This window comes from Pterocles gutturalis, unplaced genomic scaffold, assembly GCF_000699245.1.
Source record: "Pterocles gutturalis isolate BGI_N339 unplaced genomic scaffold, ASM69924v1 scaffold26129, whole genome shotgun sequence".
Classification (NCBI taxonomy): domain Eukaryota; kingdom Metazoa; phylum Chordata; class Aves; order Pterocliformes; family Pteroclidae; genus Pterocles; species Pterocles gutturalis.
The window spans coordinates 22773-42969 of record NW_010136511.1 but is presented as its reverse complement, the minus strand read 5'-3'; the positions used below and the strand labels follow the sequence as shown (position 1 = coordinate 42969).

At 36.9% G+C, this 20197-nt stretch overlaps 1 protein-coding gene across 1 annotated transcript; it reads left to right on the top strand.

The window, feature by feature from the left end:
- The first annotated feature begins 563 nt into the window (after positions 1 to 563).
- On the top strand, positions 564 to 19986 carry CAB39 (calcium binding protein 39). The gene is made up of 8 exons (XM_010082341.1): positions 564 to 723; positions 8719 to 8883; positions 12720 to 12838; positions 15698 to 15866; positions 16623 to 16682; positions 17343 to 17408; positions 18230 to 18373; positions 19217 to 19986. The coding sequence occupies exons 1-8, from the start codon at positions 610 to 612 to the stop codon at positions 19403 to 19405; spliced, it is 1026 nt and encodes a 341-aa protein (XP_010080643.1). The 5' UTR covers positions 564 to 609; the 3' UTR covers positions 19406 to 19986.
- The last annotated feature ends 211 nt before the right edge of the window (positions 19987 to 20197 follow it).

Genomic DNA, 20197 nt, shown 5'->3' with positions numbered 1-20197 from the left:
ATAAAGTTACAGTAATATTGATATGAAAAAGCCAGGACATACCACGTGTTTTGACATAGGAATAAGCTGCTGTCTGTAGCCTTGTCTGCATCGTGCTCATAGCTCCTGTGCTATGAGGCTTTGCGGTTTGTTGTAGAATTGCTATGGGTGAGTATGTACCTGAACAGTCGTTGCAGAGCAACTGAGACGTGATGACTTGTATGTCAAAAACCCAATATACGAAGGCATTTTGCTTGACAGCATTAGTTGGAACAATTTATCCTTGTTAGTCTTGCCCATATGTAGCATTTGTACAGTATGTGGCTTTGGATATAATTAATGTACTCTTTAATTTGTTCCTGTAGCATAAGATAATGATCTTAATGTGAGTACTTAGATTCTGTATCTTGTGTTTTAAAAAAATTAAAAACACAGGCATTCAAGTTTGTCATGGAAAGCTCTAGTTCAGCTGTCAAGGATGGTTATCCACATACAAATAGCTTTGCTACTTTCTCTTGATCTTCAAGTGTATTATACTGACCTCACATTTCTATTTTTGACATGCTTTTTTTCTGCTTCTTTTCCAGGTGAAGCAGGAGCTGTAGAAGGAAGACCCTGTGGCTCGCAATCATGCCATTCCCTTTTGGCAAGTCCCACAAGTCTCCTGCAGACATAGTGAAGAACCTGAAGGAAAGTATGGCAGTTCTAGAAAAGCAAGATATCTCTGATAAAAAGGCAGAAAAGGTACAGTTAGGATTTTCCAATTGCTAAACAGTATTGAAAGGGCGGGGGGGAAATTACAGCTGTTGAAACTGAATCAATGAGGAATTATTTTTGGGTTTTATACTCTGATAAAGACCAAGTTGTTCTGTACCTTTGAACAGGTACGTTTCATGTTGGTTGGCTTTGCATTATTATGCCACTAGCAGCTGATGTGATATTTAAATAATTTGGTTTGTAACTGTAGGACATTGCATTCTGTAATAATCAGCTCATACCAATGCAGTGTTCTGGTGCTTGTGACCACTGTAGTAGCTTTACTACTGTACAGTAGTTCTGTCTGTGCTTGTCCATGCGAATGTTCACAGAGCAGAGTGGCTCTGTTACTGAAATGGAGGAACTTTGTGTCTCCATGGATGTCAGTACAGGGTATACTTTTACCTTCCCTTGCCTTTTCTTCAGCCCACAAGAAGATGTGATGAGAAGTTCCTGTGCTGGTGCAGCTTCGTTTAGATAGGATGGTTTGCTACTTCAGAAGCTGTACCTTGTGACAGTCATTTGCTTCTCAACTGGTAGTCTTGATAGCTTTACTTAGAATTACCTTCAGGTTCAGCCTGTGTGCAGCTGCGTCCTACCTACTGACTTGTGTGGCAGGGGTATTTACTGTTTAGATGAAGTTTACATGATAAACTCAGCACAAAGGCATAGATTTCAATACTTCCAAAAAACCCCAAACCAGAAATGCCCCAAGGAAACAAAACGTCTCCCTCTTCCATCTATCAGCTTTTGAAGCAGGCTGTGATACCCTTCTTGGATCCTCTCCCAGCATTATTTAACTGTTCTGTGCCATTCTTGGCATCCTTACAGAGTCACGTGTAGGAGTTAGTCACAGTCTTTTTTCATGTTCACCAGTATTTTTAAGCAGAGTATGGCCAGCTTCTTTACATCCAGGTTCACCTAGATTTGACATTGCTGCTTTAAGAGCAGGTGAATCTGGATCTTAACTGAATTGCCATCTTTATCATGATACTCTATCCCAGTGCCAGCATGAGGTATGTTCCAGGTCCCTTGCAGTGTATCGTGGTATTTTTCCCCTGATGCTTTTTCTCTCTTGCTGGAGGGAAGAATGTTATGGACTGTTATGCAGGCCTGAGTGGAGGCTGGGAGGATTTTAATTTGCTTTTTTTCTTTCTCTAATAAAGATATCTGTCAGGAGAGGAGGGGTAGGAGCATTCTGAAGAATCTGTGATGAGACATGTCAGTGCCTCCTTCATCTCAGCCTCATGCTGGAGCTGTGGCTTGATCGTAAAATCTGTGCTCTTTTGTGTAGTCTTTTTCTTTTCACTTAGACCTCTAATGGGGAACAGGCCATCTCCATTCCACTGTGCATAGCTGTGCACTGTGTCACATGCATGAGTTCTTGATGCTCCAGATAAAGATTATTATGTACCATTTGCTTCTTGCTGGCATTTAATCTCACACCTTCATCTCTTTAAAGACCTTGTTTATGTGAGGATGCTGCTTTGACAAGAAATAATATACTAAGCCTGTAGAGTTGTTTCTCCTGTGACATATGAAAAGCAACACATTCTGCTTGAAGGAGATAAGAAAGCAACCCATGTTCACTAGGTTAAGTGTGACGAGGGTTAAATACTGCCATTCACAAGACTGAGCTGGATGGGGTAGTGCTGGCCTCTGTCATCCTCATTGTTCACTAAGGAGGCCACTTGATGAAGCTAAACATTCACAGCATTAGCGTCCACTTCTCCATACAGAGATTCTTCAGGAAACAGTTGTTTCATTGGCAAGTGAAGACTCCCAGGAAGATGGCAGTGGTTGTGGCAGTTTATCTCAGGTTCTCAGATTCTTTGCTGGTTTGATAGAGAAAGTTCTGCAATATCTTACAGACCAGTCATCACATTTTTGAGGGTACAGCTCTGATTAAACACCCTGAATTTGTGCCTTCTTCCTATCCAGTCTATAGAAATGACTGGAGTAACTTTGCAGTTAAAAGATAGCAAGAGTCTGAGCAGTAGCCATTATTCAAAAAGAAGAAAAAATTCTACATGCCTATATCAGTATTTAGGCATCTTCTTATCTTTCACTGCCCCTTTTATTATTATGGTCCTTTCTGCAGTGTAACTTTCCAGCCTCCTTTGGAGAAGCATTCTGTACTGGTGAAAGGGTGAGATCTGTGGCTCGTAGTGAAACAGAAATAGAAAAATTCACTGCACATAAAGCACAAAAATTATTACCCTTTAGGAAAAGGGGGAAGAATGTCAGAGTTTTTCTTTTTTTGTAACTCCATTTTATTAGTGACTAGACTTGTATAAAATAGAGTGTCTCTCTCTCGTTTCTGCTTCATTGCTGCTGTTTCATCTGGGGTTGTGCTTTTGTAGCCTGTCAAATAACAGCAATGAACTTCCAAGGCTAAGCAGCATGGTAGATATTCAATGTTGATTACTTTTTGTGGTAAAGACACCCTTTTGGGTGCAGGGAATGCTTTTCCTGCAGTACTTTGTTCCTTAAAATTAAGTACACACAGTTGGTTATTTATTTTACTTTTGAACATGTGGTATTTGAAATGTGTATGTAGATGAGACTAAAAAAAAAATTCAGCATGTGTTGAAGTGAACTGAATGTTTCAAAATTTAATAATTGTTTAAAATATTTCTTCCACAAAATGAAAGTATTGCAAACGCCTTTTTGTTTTATATCTTATGCCTGGCTGAGGTTCCAAAGACAACCTAGTACTTTCCTACTGCAGTACCCCAGTGGGTTTGTTTTTAGTATGTAGTTCACTGTAGTTCTTACCATGCAGTAACAGCACAATCCTGTTATGAAAATATTTAGTTGCTACTGTGGAGAGGATGCTCTTTGACAGTTTCCTAACACACTTGAAAGTACACATTTGTGGGAAGATTAGACAAGTAATTAAAAGTGTCATTAATTATGTTTGAACAGAATACCTCAGGTTTTTTCAGTGCTTAGACTGAAATTTATTAAAACCTTTTATATTTTGTGAGAGGAAGAATAAGCAAAGTAAAAAAGATTTTTTTTTTTTTTAAAGCTTGGACGGTATGTGTTCCTGTATGTTCTTTATTATCAAAATGGAGGAGATTCTTCAAAGCAACATATGCATCTTGTTCAATTATGAAGCTTTCTACCTTGCAATACTGGAAAATTTGTTTTAGAAATTAAAATTTGAAATTCAAAAAGTGAATTCTAGTTGCATGTTAATCTACCTTTTTTGAGTTCTATGAATACTGGAGAAAAAATTAACCAGGTAATTCTCCAGGTAATTTTGAAACGTTCTTTAAGTTTGTGGTACCTGCTTAGGAAGGGAGATCTGAAGTGGCTGTAAAACCTGGGCTGTGTCTCTCTGCTGACGGTCTGCCTCATGTACGGCGGCTCTGGGTGCTTGCTGGCTGTGGCCTTTCTCTTGGGATAGAGGCAATAGCTTGCTGTCTGTTAGTATTTTGGAAGGGAAACTTGAAATGGCAGGTGCTTTATAACTGAAAATGTGTTCATCACATATGCTGGTTGTTTTCCATTACTTGTTTTTTTTCAGAAAGTGGGGCTAAAGGGAACGGGAAGGAAGGCTCCTTTCACGTAAACGGGACCTACCCTTGATCTAGCCCATTAGTTAGTCTCTTATTCGCATCTCTTCCTCCTCTTTGCCTGACATCAGCATTTATTTTTATACTGCCAGTTCACTTGATTTGTGGCACACGTTTACTGTTGTGAAGGTAAATATTTACTCGTGCAATAAACTTGTTCTTCCCAACCCTCTGACCTTGGGTTAACCTGCTCATAACAGCTCTGGTTTTGGCTTTTGGGTACTTGTTTCAGCCATGCTGTTAGCGTGTGCCGGTTGACTATTGCAGGCATGGTCTGTCTCCTTTGAGTTACCAGCTCTGTATGATGGGCAGTATACTGTATGTGTGGGATGATGCAGTGTGCTGGTTTGATTCAGCTGTCCAAATGAATATTATGTCATGTTGCCATAGACAAATTTCACTTGGTGATTTTTAATGTTGTCATTTACAAAGCAGTAAAATTTTAAATTTGTTATGTGCATGTGTACAATTAGTTCGTGGTTGCAAGAAGGCTGAAGGTTAAGCGGTGTGCCTTGCCTGCTGCATGGGGCTGTGAAAGGGTAAAGTTGGGGGTTCTTCTGGAAGTCATGGGCAGGAGACACGCTTCTCTTCTAATTGAACCTAGCTCTTTGAGGCTATCTTCATGCTAGATGTCTGATGAAAAATAAGGTAATAATTCTTGGCCTTTAAAATAAACTAGTGGCACTGATGTAGATAATAATATATTTACAGGATTGTGTTTTCTGTAAGCATTTTGAAATCTGATTAATTAATATAGAATCATAGAATCATGAATTATTAAAATGGTGTTTGTTACTTACGATAGGTTCTGCTCTACGCTTGTAAAAATCACTAAGTACAGGCTCAAAACTATAGCTCATTTACCTGTTTGGATGTTTTCATTAATAGTGCAGTTTAGGTAAGTGCATTATCTATGTGGCTAGACCCACACTGGAGCCTGCTGAGCTCATCTTAACTACTTCAGGGCTGAGCATGTGTTCTTTATCTTTTTCTACTGTTTCTCTAAGTAAAGGCAAGTGTTGCTTTGTAAAACTCAAATACTCCAGCTGTACAAGTCTTAATGAAGTATTTGATATTCTCATCTCACTACTTAGTGTTTAAGGAAATAGTAGATTTTGGAAATATCAGTGGGATGTGCTAGAGACTGGAATAAACCATGATGGTTCATAGCTATAAGACATGCAGCTGATTCTGGTGTGGCAATCATACATGTGACTCCATGGTGTCTGTTTTTATTTTTAAATAATATCTTCCTGTCTTTGATAAAAAGAGAGAAATAAGTACTTTATCATTACTCTACATTTTAGTTTTATAGTTTGACTTGTCCTTAAATCGTATTGATTGGCACCATTGAATTTCAAATATGACTTGTCGCAGTTTTTCTCTAAAGCTATGGTTACTCCATGGTTGCTCCCTCTCAGTTTTGAGGGGGAAAATTTATACATATATATATTTATGTAGCTATGTTTTTTGATAATTAAAATATATATAATATATTTTAATAGAATATTAACATATAAGTATATATTTATAGACTGTAATGTGTAGAATATCTTTAATGTATATTCTGTGTACATAATATGCCCTGCTTGTATATTGTATTAGAATATATATTTTTATATATGGTGTCTGGTTGTTAATTCCACTTTTGATTATTAGGTTTTGGATGAACTTCATTGTGCATTTTGATTTTTCTCAAGAGATTTTTTTTCCTTGTTAAAAGAAAGCAGTGCGTTAGGCAATTATTTATATTTCAGCATTGTAGGAAAGCTCACAAATAATGCTAGCTAGGTCTCTCTTGTCTGTCTTGATTTTCTTTTTTTTTTTTAATAGTTCTTCACTTAGCTTGTAACATTGATATTTAATGTAGCATTCTATTTTTTCGTGTAGCTATCTAAATTCTATTCTGCATCTGAAGTAGCAAAAATGACTTTGCACATCGTGTATTTGGAATACATTCGAGAGTTCACAGAGTACAGAAGATTAGAGACATCCTAGGAGCAGTTTGTAAGAGTTTCTTTCTGGTCCTTTTGATGTTGAGCTTTAGGTTAAAAGAGGCAATATAGGAATGTCATTTTATGGAAGTGTAGTGCATCAGAAGACCTTGGTTATTGATATAATACTTTCATAAGATGTCATATTTCTGTATTTGTTGTATATATCCAGAAATGATAGTTTGGCCTAAGTAGAAGAGGTGCAAGCAAGTCTCTTTTCATGATGAAGGTGGTCAGACGTTGGTACAGGTTGCCTGCAGAGGCTGTGGAGTGTCCGTCCGTGGAGCTGTTCAGAGCACGGGTGGCTGTGAGCCCGGTCGACCTGACAGGACTTTGAGGTTGGCGCTGCCTTGAGCAGTACCTCCTGAGGTACCTTCCAGCCTACACTGTTCTGTGTTTCTGCATCTCTGCCTGTTACCTCCCACTAAAGCCGTATGTCATAGCAAGTTTGAGTGAAGGACATTCTGATGTGTGTGAAGCACTGGGTGGTTGGAAGCACTGTATTTTTTTCTCTCTGGTCTGTAAGCGTTTTCATTACTAGGGTCTTTTGTGGAGTGGTGGTGAGGGAGAGCCTTCAAGTGTGATTATTAAAGTTTTCAGAGGGTTGTTCTGTTTTCTGGGGTTTTGGTATGAAAAATTATCCACTGGCATTCTTCTTAATTGCAGGCGTGCCCTCAGTATTGCCACTGTCTTACTTAAAATAGGCAGCTACTTGAACCTCTGCCTTTCTTCCTCTTTCATCTTGCTTTCTAAATTAGTGTGCAGGAACAAACTGCAATTGAATTTTTATTGCTGCTTCCTCTTTTCTTGGTAGCCATGCTTCAGAGGCATCCCTTCATATCTCCATGTTTGACAGATGTTACTGTTGTTTTCCTAGTAAAGAGATATTTCTTCTGCATTTTAAAGAAATAGAACAGTTGCGTGGCGTAATACTACTACAATATGGTGAGCTGGATTTCTCATTTTACGTCTTCAGGAGCTGTCACGAATCTAAGCAGTCATATCGAGCACCTGCTTTTTGCTGTCTTACTAACAGTGCACACAAAATCCTTTGGAGTGTCAATTAAGGAGGAGACAACTGGGACTAGGAACAGCAGTTAGCAAGAAGGGGGAGGCTGCGGGGAGTGGAAAGTTGTGGAGGAGCTAAAAATGATATGGAGCCTCCTTAAAGGTCATGGAATCCTTACTTGCATACCTAGCAAGGCTGGAATTGCTTTGGCTTGAATAGTGCATCGGTCATGCTGATCTTCAGCCTCTCTAGATGTAGCGCACAAATGAGAAATCTTTTTACATATCCCTTATAAGAGAGGCAGTATCCAGAAAGTGATTGTTTTTTCATGTCGTTAATTTTCTGTATGCTACCAATCATAAATACTTTACATTAAAGTGAATACATACCTTGTTGGTAGGTTCATATAATTACTAAAAACGAGTGCTCTTACAAATCATTCATACTTTTTAGGCACGTGAAGGACTAATACAATATAATTAAAACAGCTATTTATGATTATTATTTTCAGCATTTTGCCCCCAAGCTACATAAACATGTATATTGAAAAGAGTAGTTGTTTTTTCTCCAAGATAACTGTGTTTTAAGATTCAGAAGACGGGCTTAGAAGTGTTCTTGTTGGTTTGGTTTTTTTTTTAGTTTTACTCATGAGATAACTCTGTTTCCACTGCTAAATGCTGCTCCATCATGGCAATTTAGGAATTCCTTATGCTGGCTTCCCTAAGTGAGAGGTCAGACCTGTCTGTCTTGTGTAAGATGGACTTCAAATGGGAAGCATCTCAGACTTAATTGTATCCTGTATCACAGTGTTCTTTTGAGTGCACATCTTTCTGGGCCTATTTTCCAGTTTGTTCTTGTGTACTGAGATAATATAGGGGGTTTTCTTTGAGGTTTTTTTTAGTTGGAAAATTTAATCCTCACTGTCTGGAATGGGAGCCTAGTATTTGACAAAACCCGGTGAACACAAAAGCAGTAGGAGGGGTACATTTAGTCTCTCTGAGCAGTTCACCAGAGACAGGCATGTGTCTCCATGTCATGTTTTTCAGTCTGTTCCTGTGTACCTCTGTTTTCCAGGACAGAAATTTTGTTGGGTTCTTTTCATCCCATTGTTGTTATTTAGGGGATTTTTGAATAGGAAGTTTAGAGGCAGTGAAAAGGAAGAGATTTTTACTTCTGGTAGCTTGTCAAATAAATTGCGTGTGTCTTGCCTCCACTTTTTTTTTTTAATAACACATAATAGTCTTATTTCCAGAAATATGATCTATTGTTTTTTTAACAAGTTGCCATTTCCTGATTATTTTTTTCCCTTAATGAAAGTTTGCATATTATAAGAGTGTACAGTTACAGAGACAGATGACATTGTACTCTAATTATGTTCTTTTCCCATTTTCTTTAGGCCACTGAGGAGGTCTCAAAAAACCTTGTTGCCATGAAAGAAATCTTGTATGGCACAAATGAAAAAGAACCACAGACAGAAGCTGTGGCACAGCTTGCTCAAGAGCTGTACAACAGTGGTCTTCTTAGTACCCTAGTAGCCGACTTGCAGCTAATTGATTTTGAGGTAAGAAAAGATGTTTGCCATTTCTTATATTGTATATGTTAAAATAAACACAACTGAATTTCTGCCACTTTCATTGGTTAAGATATCTTTCAATCTTCAGCTTTTTTTTTTTTTTTTCTGGTGGGAACAAAGCCATTAGAAAGGGAACTCATTTTTCCAAACTACCTAGAAAATTAAGCAAATATAGAATATGAAATCTGTGAATTGAGGCACATAAACCACACAAAGTTGAAATAGATAAACCTCTAATACTGATGATACAGTTCTGTTAAAATTATGGAATAATTCTTAATTGTTGTGTGCACAGAAGGGTTAATCTCTTAGTAGTAATACCATAGTGAACACAAGCTACAAGGCATGAACTACAAAGCATGTCTATATTCTTCTCTTGTTAAATTCAATTACTTGAAAAAGTAAGAGAATTATTGTAACATTTATGAGGAATTTTTAAGATTTAAGGTAAAGCTGGTAGCAGTCCAGTATTTCTCTCTCATAGAAACAAGTGATGCAACCTTTTTTCCATTTATTAAAAAAAGAACAAACCCAAGTTTTTCTTGATTACTTCAAAATAGCAATGCTTAGTTGTATTCAAACGTATCTCTATACAAACCCCTGTCTGGTAATTGTCACCACATCACATGGAATAATTTAGCTTCCCAGTGCCTTAGTGAAAAATCACCCTATTAAGACCTTGCAGTACAATTGGATTTTCCTGTTTTCCCTAAGGTCCCACAAGAAGCGAGTGGTTGTGTAGGAAAGGAGCCAGAACCCATATAACTCACTCCACAGCCTTGACCATAAAGACCATCCCACTTCAGGTTGCTTAAAAACAGTATTGTTCATCAGCGAGGAGTTCATGATGCAAGCAGAACAGTTTAAAGTCCTATTGTCGTATGACATTTCCCAAAACAATAGCTTTCTTCCCTGTTCTTTCTTCTCTGTCCTCCACCCCACCCATAACTCCCACTGATTTATGTTTACTTGTAATACCGTGGTATTTTCTCCCTACGCACACAACTGTTTATACCAAACATAAAACACTGAGGTGGTTAAATAAGCAAGGAGACCTGGGAAAGCTGAGAGGGAATGCTGGAATGTGATGGCCTTTAATTGCTGAAGAAAGGAAATCATGAAACGTCATCTGGATTCTGCTGACCTCTAGATTGTTATCAGCTTGGTGTTTACTCAGCCCAGCTGTTAGTGAAGGAAACCTCCATTATCTCCTGGTAATGAAGAATGGCTCTCATTAAGGAGAACTATTCATTTTATTCTAAGGGGACTTGAAAAGATTGCGAGTAGTTTCCTGCTTGTGGACTTTCTGCTGATTTGCTACATGAGGATATGGCCATTCCCCCTTGAGACAGAACAAGTCATTCAGGTAGCTTTCTAGGCTAGGTCACGTCTGCTTTTTAAGGATGGGATCTGTCAGACTGTCCAGCTGTTGTTGTTACCTGGAATTAATGTCAAGACACCTGTGCTCCAAACCTGCACTAGCTCCCCAGCTGTTACAAAGTCAATTGGATGTTGGCTCCGATATCTCACATCCCTGTAGTGGGGGGTTTACTGCGTTGGAAAGGATTTATCTGTTACTGATGGAGGTACGAACTTCAGTTCCTGTTGGTTCTTAAATTTGAAGAATGGGTCTAGCATTTATTCCTTCTGGTGCCCCACCACAGCTGTTGGTCATTCAGTGATGAAGTAAATATCTTTTTTTTTGTCAAGAACCCTCATTTGTGAAGCAGGTTTCCTTGTAGAACAGGAATAGACAGCTAATAGACTAGAGCTGTTCACTCTGACACTTAAACTGTCTCAAATGTGTTTGAATCTGAGTAGTATGGTTAGAAACCCCCAGAAAAGTAACAAGGTAAAAACCAGAAAAGTAACAAATTTAATGTTTTAATGAAGAACCTGCCTGACTGACCAGACCTTGCCGTATGTAAAGGCCTGTTTAAAATGACATCCTTATCTGGAAGCTTTCTTTCCAAGTAAAGCAGTCAACACAACCATCTACTTACCAGTCTTGCAAACTTACCGGTTATCTGCCTGCTGATTGGCGCTAGTGTGTGTGTAGGAGAGATGATGGTATCCCTTGTGGAACTTTTTTTTTCTTTCTTGTTTTTTTAAATGAAGAAAAAAACACCAAGAACAAAACCGCCTTTTGCATAAGAGAGCCTGAATCTTTCTTCTCAGAAGACAATACTAGCACAGTCTTCCTCTCACCTCTCGCAGTCGTGACTATTGGCACAGGGTTCAGTGTCTGTTTGCCCTTGTTAGGCCATGAGATCACTTAGTAATACATCCTTTTGACAATAACTAGCTTTAGTATTGCTGTGTACCACTATCAGTTCAGTTATGTGCATGATAAGGAAATGCTGTTCTTGCTGGTGAATCCAAAGCAAATTGTGAGATCCAGTGCAAAATTGGCCATGTTGGTGAATGAGAGTTGATGACTATATTATGTGGAGTTTGAGTAAAGCAATTTCTGGAAACACTGCTCTACTCATTTCAGAACAAAGAGTTCTGGTGATGCTTTGGGCTAGCTTTCAACGGAATTGTAATTGAGAAAACAACATTTACAAACAAACTTTTATATTCTGAAAACAACACTCTAACAAAACTGTCCATGGTAATTCACAAACATGCCATTTGTACAACTACAGTCCTCCTGTGTTTTTATAAACATTTTATTTTTTCTTATGTAATCTTCTTGATGTTGATTAGAAAACTGAAATAATTTTGAATAATTGTTGTTTTTAAAATACTTGTTAATTAAATATGCACTGCATTTTACTCAAAAACTTGCTGATGTTACTCGGGGCATTTATAGTACAGCTGGAGATTGTCAACAAAGCATTATCTACATATGGTTTTTGTGTATAACATTTAGGGAACCTGAAGGTTGTGTTGCTTAACAGGCCTTTATTTGCAAGTCCAGGCTTAGTACAAGTTTGCCTAGGCTTTTTGTAGACTAGATCTGATAACGCGTAGTCCTGAAGTTGTCTTTCTTTATGGCAATCCCAAATGGAAATCTCATTGCAGAAATATGGCTTTTAAATGGTGCATGTGAAAGGCAGTGAAAAGTGCTTGTATTTTATAATCGGCGGTTAGATGTCCATACCAGCTTGTCATCTTTAGCTATGGTCTGACAGAAGAAATAAATAGGAGATAGATATCTATTCAACAAAGATAACATTCACCGCTCCTTTTATAATGTCTGGTGCTCTCCATATGCATTTTTTTTGTGTATAATCTGTGCTGAATTCCAGCATCCTGCTCTTATACCTCTTTTGTCCGTTGAAAAATGTGAGACTTGCATTTTAGGTCAGTGGGTGATTTCTCTTTGTAGTTTTTAGTTGTTTATCTAACTTCCGTAAGTTATAGTTTTAAGTTGTTTTAACACTGCTGTTAGAGATGCCCTGCACGCTCTTAATGTTGGTGTTACTTGCTCCTAGAGAAGAGGAGAGGGTAGTGGAAGAAACACAATTCCAGGCAAGAGCACAGTTAAAAACTGGTATGTTATTAGCAAAAAAAAAAAAAAAAAAGTAGAAAACAAGCCCAGGAGATTGATGCTGCATAGAAGTATCTGGTGAAACATTAGCTGGCGTTACTTCTTAATGTAAATTACCCATGTTCTGGCTGCAACACGATGAAATGTTTTGAGTTCTTTGGCGTATTTGAAATTGGTATAAAGAAACGGAATATTTGATCTGTTTAAGATCAGAGGCTGACTGAACTGCAGAACTCAGTATGAATGTGTGAAATGATGATAATGTTTAATTGTTAACTGGCCTACTGGACTTGAGTATGACGTGTTTAACTGCTAATGTTTTTGACAGGGCAAAAAAGATGTTGCGCAAATTTTCAACAACATTCTCAGAAGGCAGATTGGTACAAGAACTCCCACAGTTGAATACATCTGCACTCAACAGAATATATTGTTCATGCTATTAAAAGGGTATGTACACCGTGAAGGATAAATATACTTTTACATGAAATAAGAGGTTTTTAAATTCATGAGAAAGCCGTGACTTCTGAGATGTGTTTTCTTCCTTTGCAGCATGCTTGATTCTTCTTGGTTTGTTTGTTTTTTGTCTTGGGGTCTGTAATTCCCATAAGTAAAGGAAAATTTGAGTAATAAACCACCGGAAATATACTTTTGCATGAAATATGACTGAAAATTGAGAACTGTTAGTAACCTAAAATATTCTTACTGGGGTAGTGCAGACGTTTTCCTTTCAGTATACTATTTGATCCTATTTAAAGAATTTCCTTGTGAACTTGTTGAGAGTTAAAGGCTGTTTTTTCCTTTAACCACTGTCATTTCCATTTTGCTGTCCTGTCCTGGTCTTAGTTTGGTCTTAAGACTTTTTATTCATAGTGATTTATATTCCTGTAGTCACACAAATGCACCAACTCAAACTTGACCAGACAAAGAATGATTTGGGGCATATGGTGCATGCCAGATGGCTGTTTCATCCTCTTTTCTTTTATTATCTGGTGTGCTGGATATTGGAGAATCACACCATACTGAATACTTGGTTGCACATGTAGAGCTGTGGATCCCAAACATGAAAGCAGAAAGGTGTAGTTAATATTTTAATGTTAAAAGAAGATTTTAGAAAAAATTTAGAATATGTTCTCTTCATTTAAAAATAATTACATTGCTAATAACATTGAGAAAGTTCTGAAAATTGCAATTCCAGTGTGTTATTTTGGGATAGAAAAGTTCATCAAACATTAATAAACCTTTTAAAAATGCAGCTATTTGAAGTACTAGTTTTATAGTTTGTGTTGAAGCTACTGGGTAAGCTTACTGCAGCTGATGAGTACTTATTCCACCTACTGGGATAGCTAAAGGGTGTATGGAAAGCCCATGCTTCTCACAGAGATACCTGCCTATGTTATGTTGCTAGCATTGAGATGTAAGGATAATAAAGTATATTTTTAACATTTAAACAGGAAGTTTTATTGTGTTTTTCCTTTTCCCTACTGCTCCTTTATAGCAGTCATTAGAGATGCTGACTAACCTGCCACGTACATGGCGTATTAGGCTATTGTAGCATCTTTATGTTTATGTAATCTTGGCCATTTGTGTAAGCTGCTGGAAAATGGATCACACAAAAAACTTTCTCTGTGGTGAAAGCAATTTACATGTTTTAGTTTCATGCTGATTCCAAAGGTTTAGCACCAGAAGCAGTATGGAAGATTGGCTTCAATTCATACGAGTCTAAGATCTGCACTCATCTGCTGGAAGTGCTTGTTGTTTTTTTTTTTCTCCCCCTGCATTACAGCCCTGATTTTGGGGGGAAGCAAGAGGGATTATTAATTGTGGCATAACACAAAAGAAAATATTGATTCATTACTTCTTCAAAATAATTTACAAAAAAAGGCAAAGACATCTGAGGTGCAGAGAGAGTGAAACTACATTTTCAGCGTGCTCTCACTGATACGTGACTGAGTGAGGGCTGTAACATTTGTCCTAATTTTTAGTCTGTTTTGTCACTCTTCAGAGAGCATTATTCTGACAGGGATTGTTGAAACACATACGCGTAAGTCAGGACGTTTGAAATGGGCATTTACTTAGCTTTAGTGACTTAAACGTTACATCTGGTATCCAGCTGTGCCGAATTTATGTAAATTTAAAATATGGGGTGAGTTGCAAAAAGTTCAGTAGATTTCAAATCTCCATGACAGATAAAATGGGAAAATATTGCAGGATTTAATATGAAAATTAATTCATAAGAAAGTGTTTTTGTATGGTAATATAGTTAATACTTAGTACACACAATGACACTTTGCTCCTGAATTATTCTAGTGAATTTAAATTAGCTTTCAGTGGTATAGGACGAAGGATTTGTTAGGTGGGAGGCAGGAAGGCTTTGGCTGCCCCAGAACCAGGTAGGTAACAACAGACATAGCTTTTGTGTAGATGGGGATAGCTCATTGCAGCATGTTGAGATGAGTTCTTGCTTTGGAAAGGCAGTTCCATCTTCATCAAGGGTCCTACTATTAGCTTGCTTGGGAAAATAAGGAGCTAGTAGCAGCGACAAAGGTGTATTTCTATCAAATGTGTCTTAAACACACCGTTGTGAGATTTTGACAGCTGTTGTTGGTGTATGCTAAACTCAGCTGAGACAACCCTGTAGTATTTGAGCAAGAAAGCCTGCCAAGGAGGTGTAGCAACACTTTCAAATCAGTGATGGATGTGTTCCAGAGGTCTCCTGTAAGAAGGTGCAGATACTTCACTAGAGGCAATTAAGACTTGGGTGCAGAGAAAGTCTTCAGTATTGTCCTTACAATCAGAGGACACTGCTGCCAGCATTTCAAGCTTGAAGCCCATGATGTGTAGAGTAGCTGGTGATGCTGAAAAATGGTTTAATGAAAGAGGAGTCATGAATCTATGTCCAGTGTTATTAACCTTTCATGCTCATATATGGATAGTTTGATCTAAATTGCTGTCGTGTTTAAGCAAACAGCTTTCAAGACAGGTTCACATACTGCTTTTCCAGGTGTCTGCAATCTCACCGATATGAAAAAAGAAAGCTGATTTTGGGTGTGAAGAAAATATTTTTATTTAGTCTTGTTTCTCAGTTTGTGAAAGTCATTTGTGTTGGCTATAATTTGGCATTTAACTGGCAATTATTTCAGTAGTGTTTCATAGAAGTATTTAAAAGTGGAGTACCTCTAACTTTTTGTATTTTTGTTTACTTGATAACACTGAAAACTAATTGGCAGTGTGGTGTTGAAGTGCTAACTTGTGCAAGTACTTATAAATAATCTTTGGTTTGTTTGTTTATTTATTTTTTTAAAATAGGTACGAATCTCCAGAAATTGCTCTAAATTGTGGAATAATGCTTAGAGAATGCATCAGGCATGAACCACTTGCTAAAATAATCTTGTGGTCAGAACAATTCTATGATTTCTTCAGATACGTGGAAATGTCAACATTTGACATTGCTTCGGATGCATTTGCCACATTCAAGGTAACTTACATAGAACATTTGAATTACTATTTCTGTAGTTCTCTGCTATGTGAACACAGATGATGTGTGTTACATTCTTGGGCAAAACAAGCCTAGGGAGAAGGAAAGAAGATAGGTGTGATGCAAATAGATTAAGCTGGACACTGTTCTTCCTTAGTTCTCGGAATGCAAGACATACCTTTAAATATATATACTACGTTCCTGATAACTTTTATTCTAGAAAGCAAGATTTAAACTATCGTGCATTAGCTGAATACACATGCACTTCCATGCCAGGAGCTTTTATAAATCTGTGTCTCCAACTCCTCAAGTGAGCAAACTCCTTTTCATTCTGTTGCAAACCAGAGTATATTTGACACTGATGCTTTGTCTGGGAAAAATTTTTGTTGTCCTAAAACAACCAGTGATGGGACTATAAGCCGTAATATTGATCAGTAATAAATAGTGGGTCTTAACCTTGGTTGTGTATAGTCCTGTGCAGAGCATAGCATTGATCTGTAAATGGCATTTGTCAGTGATAATTCCACAGACTAATTACCTGTGTGAATTAACATAACACATCACAGACCTTTCCTAAGTGATGCCGCATGATCCTTAGCAATGACCAGGTAACTGCATTTGTGTCCTAAATTTCTTCGTTTAATGAAATAGCAGATTTTTCTATTGGATGTCTTATGTGTACTCACTGTTTAATGAAAATATGTATGTACTGTTTAAATATTTTAGTGAAAATATTGGTTTTGTGTTTTTTTACAGGATTTACTTACAAGACACAAATTGCTAAGTGCAGAATTTTTGGAACAACATTATGATAGGGTGAGCAGATATTTTTTAATATTCAGAAATTTCTGGTGCTGTGTATCTTATTTGAAGAAATCAGTATTTTCATTCCTTGTTAACCTTTGTTTTTGGAGATTTACACACAAGATTAAATCAATTGAAGTTACAATAATTTCTGCAAAGCAGTAAAATTAAGATCAAAACCTTATTGTTGATTGCAGAAAGGTGTAAAAACAAGAGAAGGTGACAGAAATCTTGTTCTGTGAAAACTAGATCTGATTTTTCCGCTAGAGGGAACCCTTTCCATATCTTTTTCTTTTGTCTGTACTAACCCATAACACCCACAGAATCCAAGATAGCCCTCCTCCACCTGCTGGGGACTCCTGAAATTAATGAACGGTGTTCAGTACCAGGAACTATTATAGTTTAAGAAATAATGAGATAAGAAATAATGAGATCACTACTTCCACCACATTGCAATCTAAACATTAAAGGCTCCTAAGAGAGTAAATATTTTTTTTAAAGCATATACAATGCTTAAAGCTCTAGTGCCTTACAGGAACCTACTGAGGTTTTAGATTTTGGTTACATTTTTGTTATAGATTTGCATCTCCTCCAGTTTGTTATAATAATTTGGAAGAAGAGTGCATATGACACTTGGAAAGGTCCTAACCCTTCTCTTTATTCTGTGTTCAGTTCTTCAGTGAATACGAGAAGTTACTTCATTCGGAAAATTATGTGACAAAGAGACAGTCACTTAAGGTAAGGCAATTTTATTTTCTTCTTAAATGCAAAGTAAGAGAATTCCTTTCATTTCAAGGTGGGTTGACTTTAATTGAAATGGCTTCAGTAACTGCCTTGGATATTTAATTTTTCATGTTTTAATTCTTGGGATCAGCTGCTTTAGTCCAGTCCTTCCATTGTTTAGTGTCTAGCACACACCAATATTTAGTGTCCAGCACACACCAAGTCATTTCTCTCCCTATCTAGCAATGGCTATATGCAAGTATGTTTATTTTTGTTGTTTTTTTTTCTTCAACAAATCTAGACACGTTAAAATAATTTCTTAAAGATTCACATGATGTGTCTAGAGCAATACGAATCTACATTCAAGTAGGTAAGAAACATAACTTGTAGCAAGGATGGTACTTGGGGGGAATATCCTTTTAATCCCTTCTGGACAAAGAAGGTAGTAAAAGAAGTGTAATTATTTCTCAAATGAAGTACTAACTATTGTTTAAAAAAAAAAACCCCGCATGCTTGTTCGTGATGTATAGCTTCTGTATAAATGAAAAAACTAATTGAGTCATGGGGAAAAAAGAATGAATGACTTTTCTTTCAATTCCAGTTCAGATCAAGTAGATGAACAAAAGGTAGTTTTTCACTTGTTGAGAAAAAGGAGAAACTGCATCATCAAGGAAAATGCACCCTGCACTTAAAAATTCAGGATATTTGACTTCTGTTGTTACTATATTTACAGACCAGTGTCAACTACTTAGTGCATCTGAAAGCACTTATGAAAAAGTTCTTTCTTATGTCCAGTGTTGGTAATTTTTTTGTTCGGGCTTGTTTTCCACTTCTAGCTTCTTGGTGAATTGTTATTGGACAGACACAACTTCACAATTATGACGAAGTACATCAGTAAACCTGAAAATCTCAAACTAATGATGAACCTTCTACGAGACAAGAGTCGTAACATTCAGTTTGAGGCCTTTCATGTGTTTAAGGTATGTTTAAAAAACCCCTACAATAAAACAAACAACTGGTGGATTTCTTTTGAAGTTGAGTAAACTGCTTATCTGAACCTAAATGGAGCTTATCTTAATGTCTGCTGAGTGGTTAAGAGAGAGATAATATTTGCCTTCATTGTGAGCCATCTTTGTAAATCACTATCTTTGTATCTTTGGAAGACTGTTTAGAAACCACTTAGGGACGTCCATAGGTTTGTCAGTGTAATCTGTTTTAGAAAATTTTGGAATTAAGAAAGATGAAGTGAAGTAAGATAAGGAGGAATGCATGATTTCATGTGAAATCATGAAGTATCCTGGAGTTCAAAAGCGTTTTCATGGTGCTGAGTGATCTATAAAGGATAGCAGCATTTTAGTCAAGTCACCTAAATTTCAAAGCCTAAACTGTAATTTGCACGTTATAACAGATACCTTCTGACTTTTCAGCAGACAAGCAAATAGCTAAGAGCTTGAAAATATAACTTGAGATATAAAAGGTTTTTGTGAACTTTAAGATACCTATCTGATGCTGTATATAATATGAAACCATGCATTTGCTACAGAATCTTCAGTGGTTTGTGCAGAGGGTATTGTGGCTGGTCAACTCCCAGAAATTTAATTTACTTTGGTACTGGTGTTCAGCTTATATTCTAATAACAAAAAATTGAGTAATTTTATTTTAAACTTGCATTTACTCCATTATTTTTTCTGTAGAGATACTGGAATGTGAAATAATTAAAGCATCATTTTAAGTTACTGTCATCACTGTTTTGTTGGCTAGGCATGTTTAACTTAGCCTTCTGTTTCTTACTATTATGCTAAATACCTTTTATTTTTTTGCAGGTGTTTGTAGCCAATCCTAACAAGACGCAGCCTATATTAGACATCCTTCTAAAGAACCAGACCAAACTGATTGAGTTCCTCAGCAAGTTTCAGAATGACAGGACCGAGGATGAACAATTTAATGATGAGAAGACCTATTTAGTTAAACAGATCAGGGATTTGAAGAGACCAGCACAGCAAGAAGCTTAATCTCCAATAAACCCTTAAAATATTAAACCCAAATTCAGCATTTGCTGTTAGATATTCAGCATCAGGCACTCTTATCGATTCATGAGGAACATTACTGCTAATCTGCTGTTCAGTGAACGGTTTTTGTTTTTCTCTTTTCTTTTTTAGTCCAAGTTGAAAAACATAGCTGCTGCTTCCTTGCACAATGTGGACTTTCTCGATATCTGTGTCATTTCAGAATTCAAAGACACTGCTTGTTTTAGGAGTCCTGAAAAGAAAGATTCTAGGTTCGTGAAAGCAAACATATAGATACTAGTTTGGTTTAGGAGAGAAGGTATTAATGTAGTTAAGTAACAGGTTGCATGCTTGCAAATCTGAATAAATCTGTATGTTTGCACTTAACCTTGTTTGAGATATGAGCACAATGTGACCTGTGCATACCTGGCACCGTAGTATAAGATTATATGCCTTGATTTAAAAAAAAAAACTGTGCAGTGCTTTATTTGTAATCAAAGGGGAAATGTATCTAAGATGTGAGCTTATTGGGATAAACAGTTGTCTTGCAAATAAACTGATATTGAAACTTAGCAACTTTTAAAAGAGTGAAATCTCAAGGTTCATAAGGAAAATGTATATATGCCTTTCACTGCTTTATAGAATTTTTTTTTTGACATGATTTGATTTTTCTGAGAATTGACTTGTAAACTTGGAAATATGTTCTAAGGGTTTTTGTTAATTTTACTTTCAAGGTATTTCAGACAGTAGACCTAGCAGTGACATTTTGCATTTCATTTCAACAGTGCTTGCTGGTTT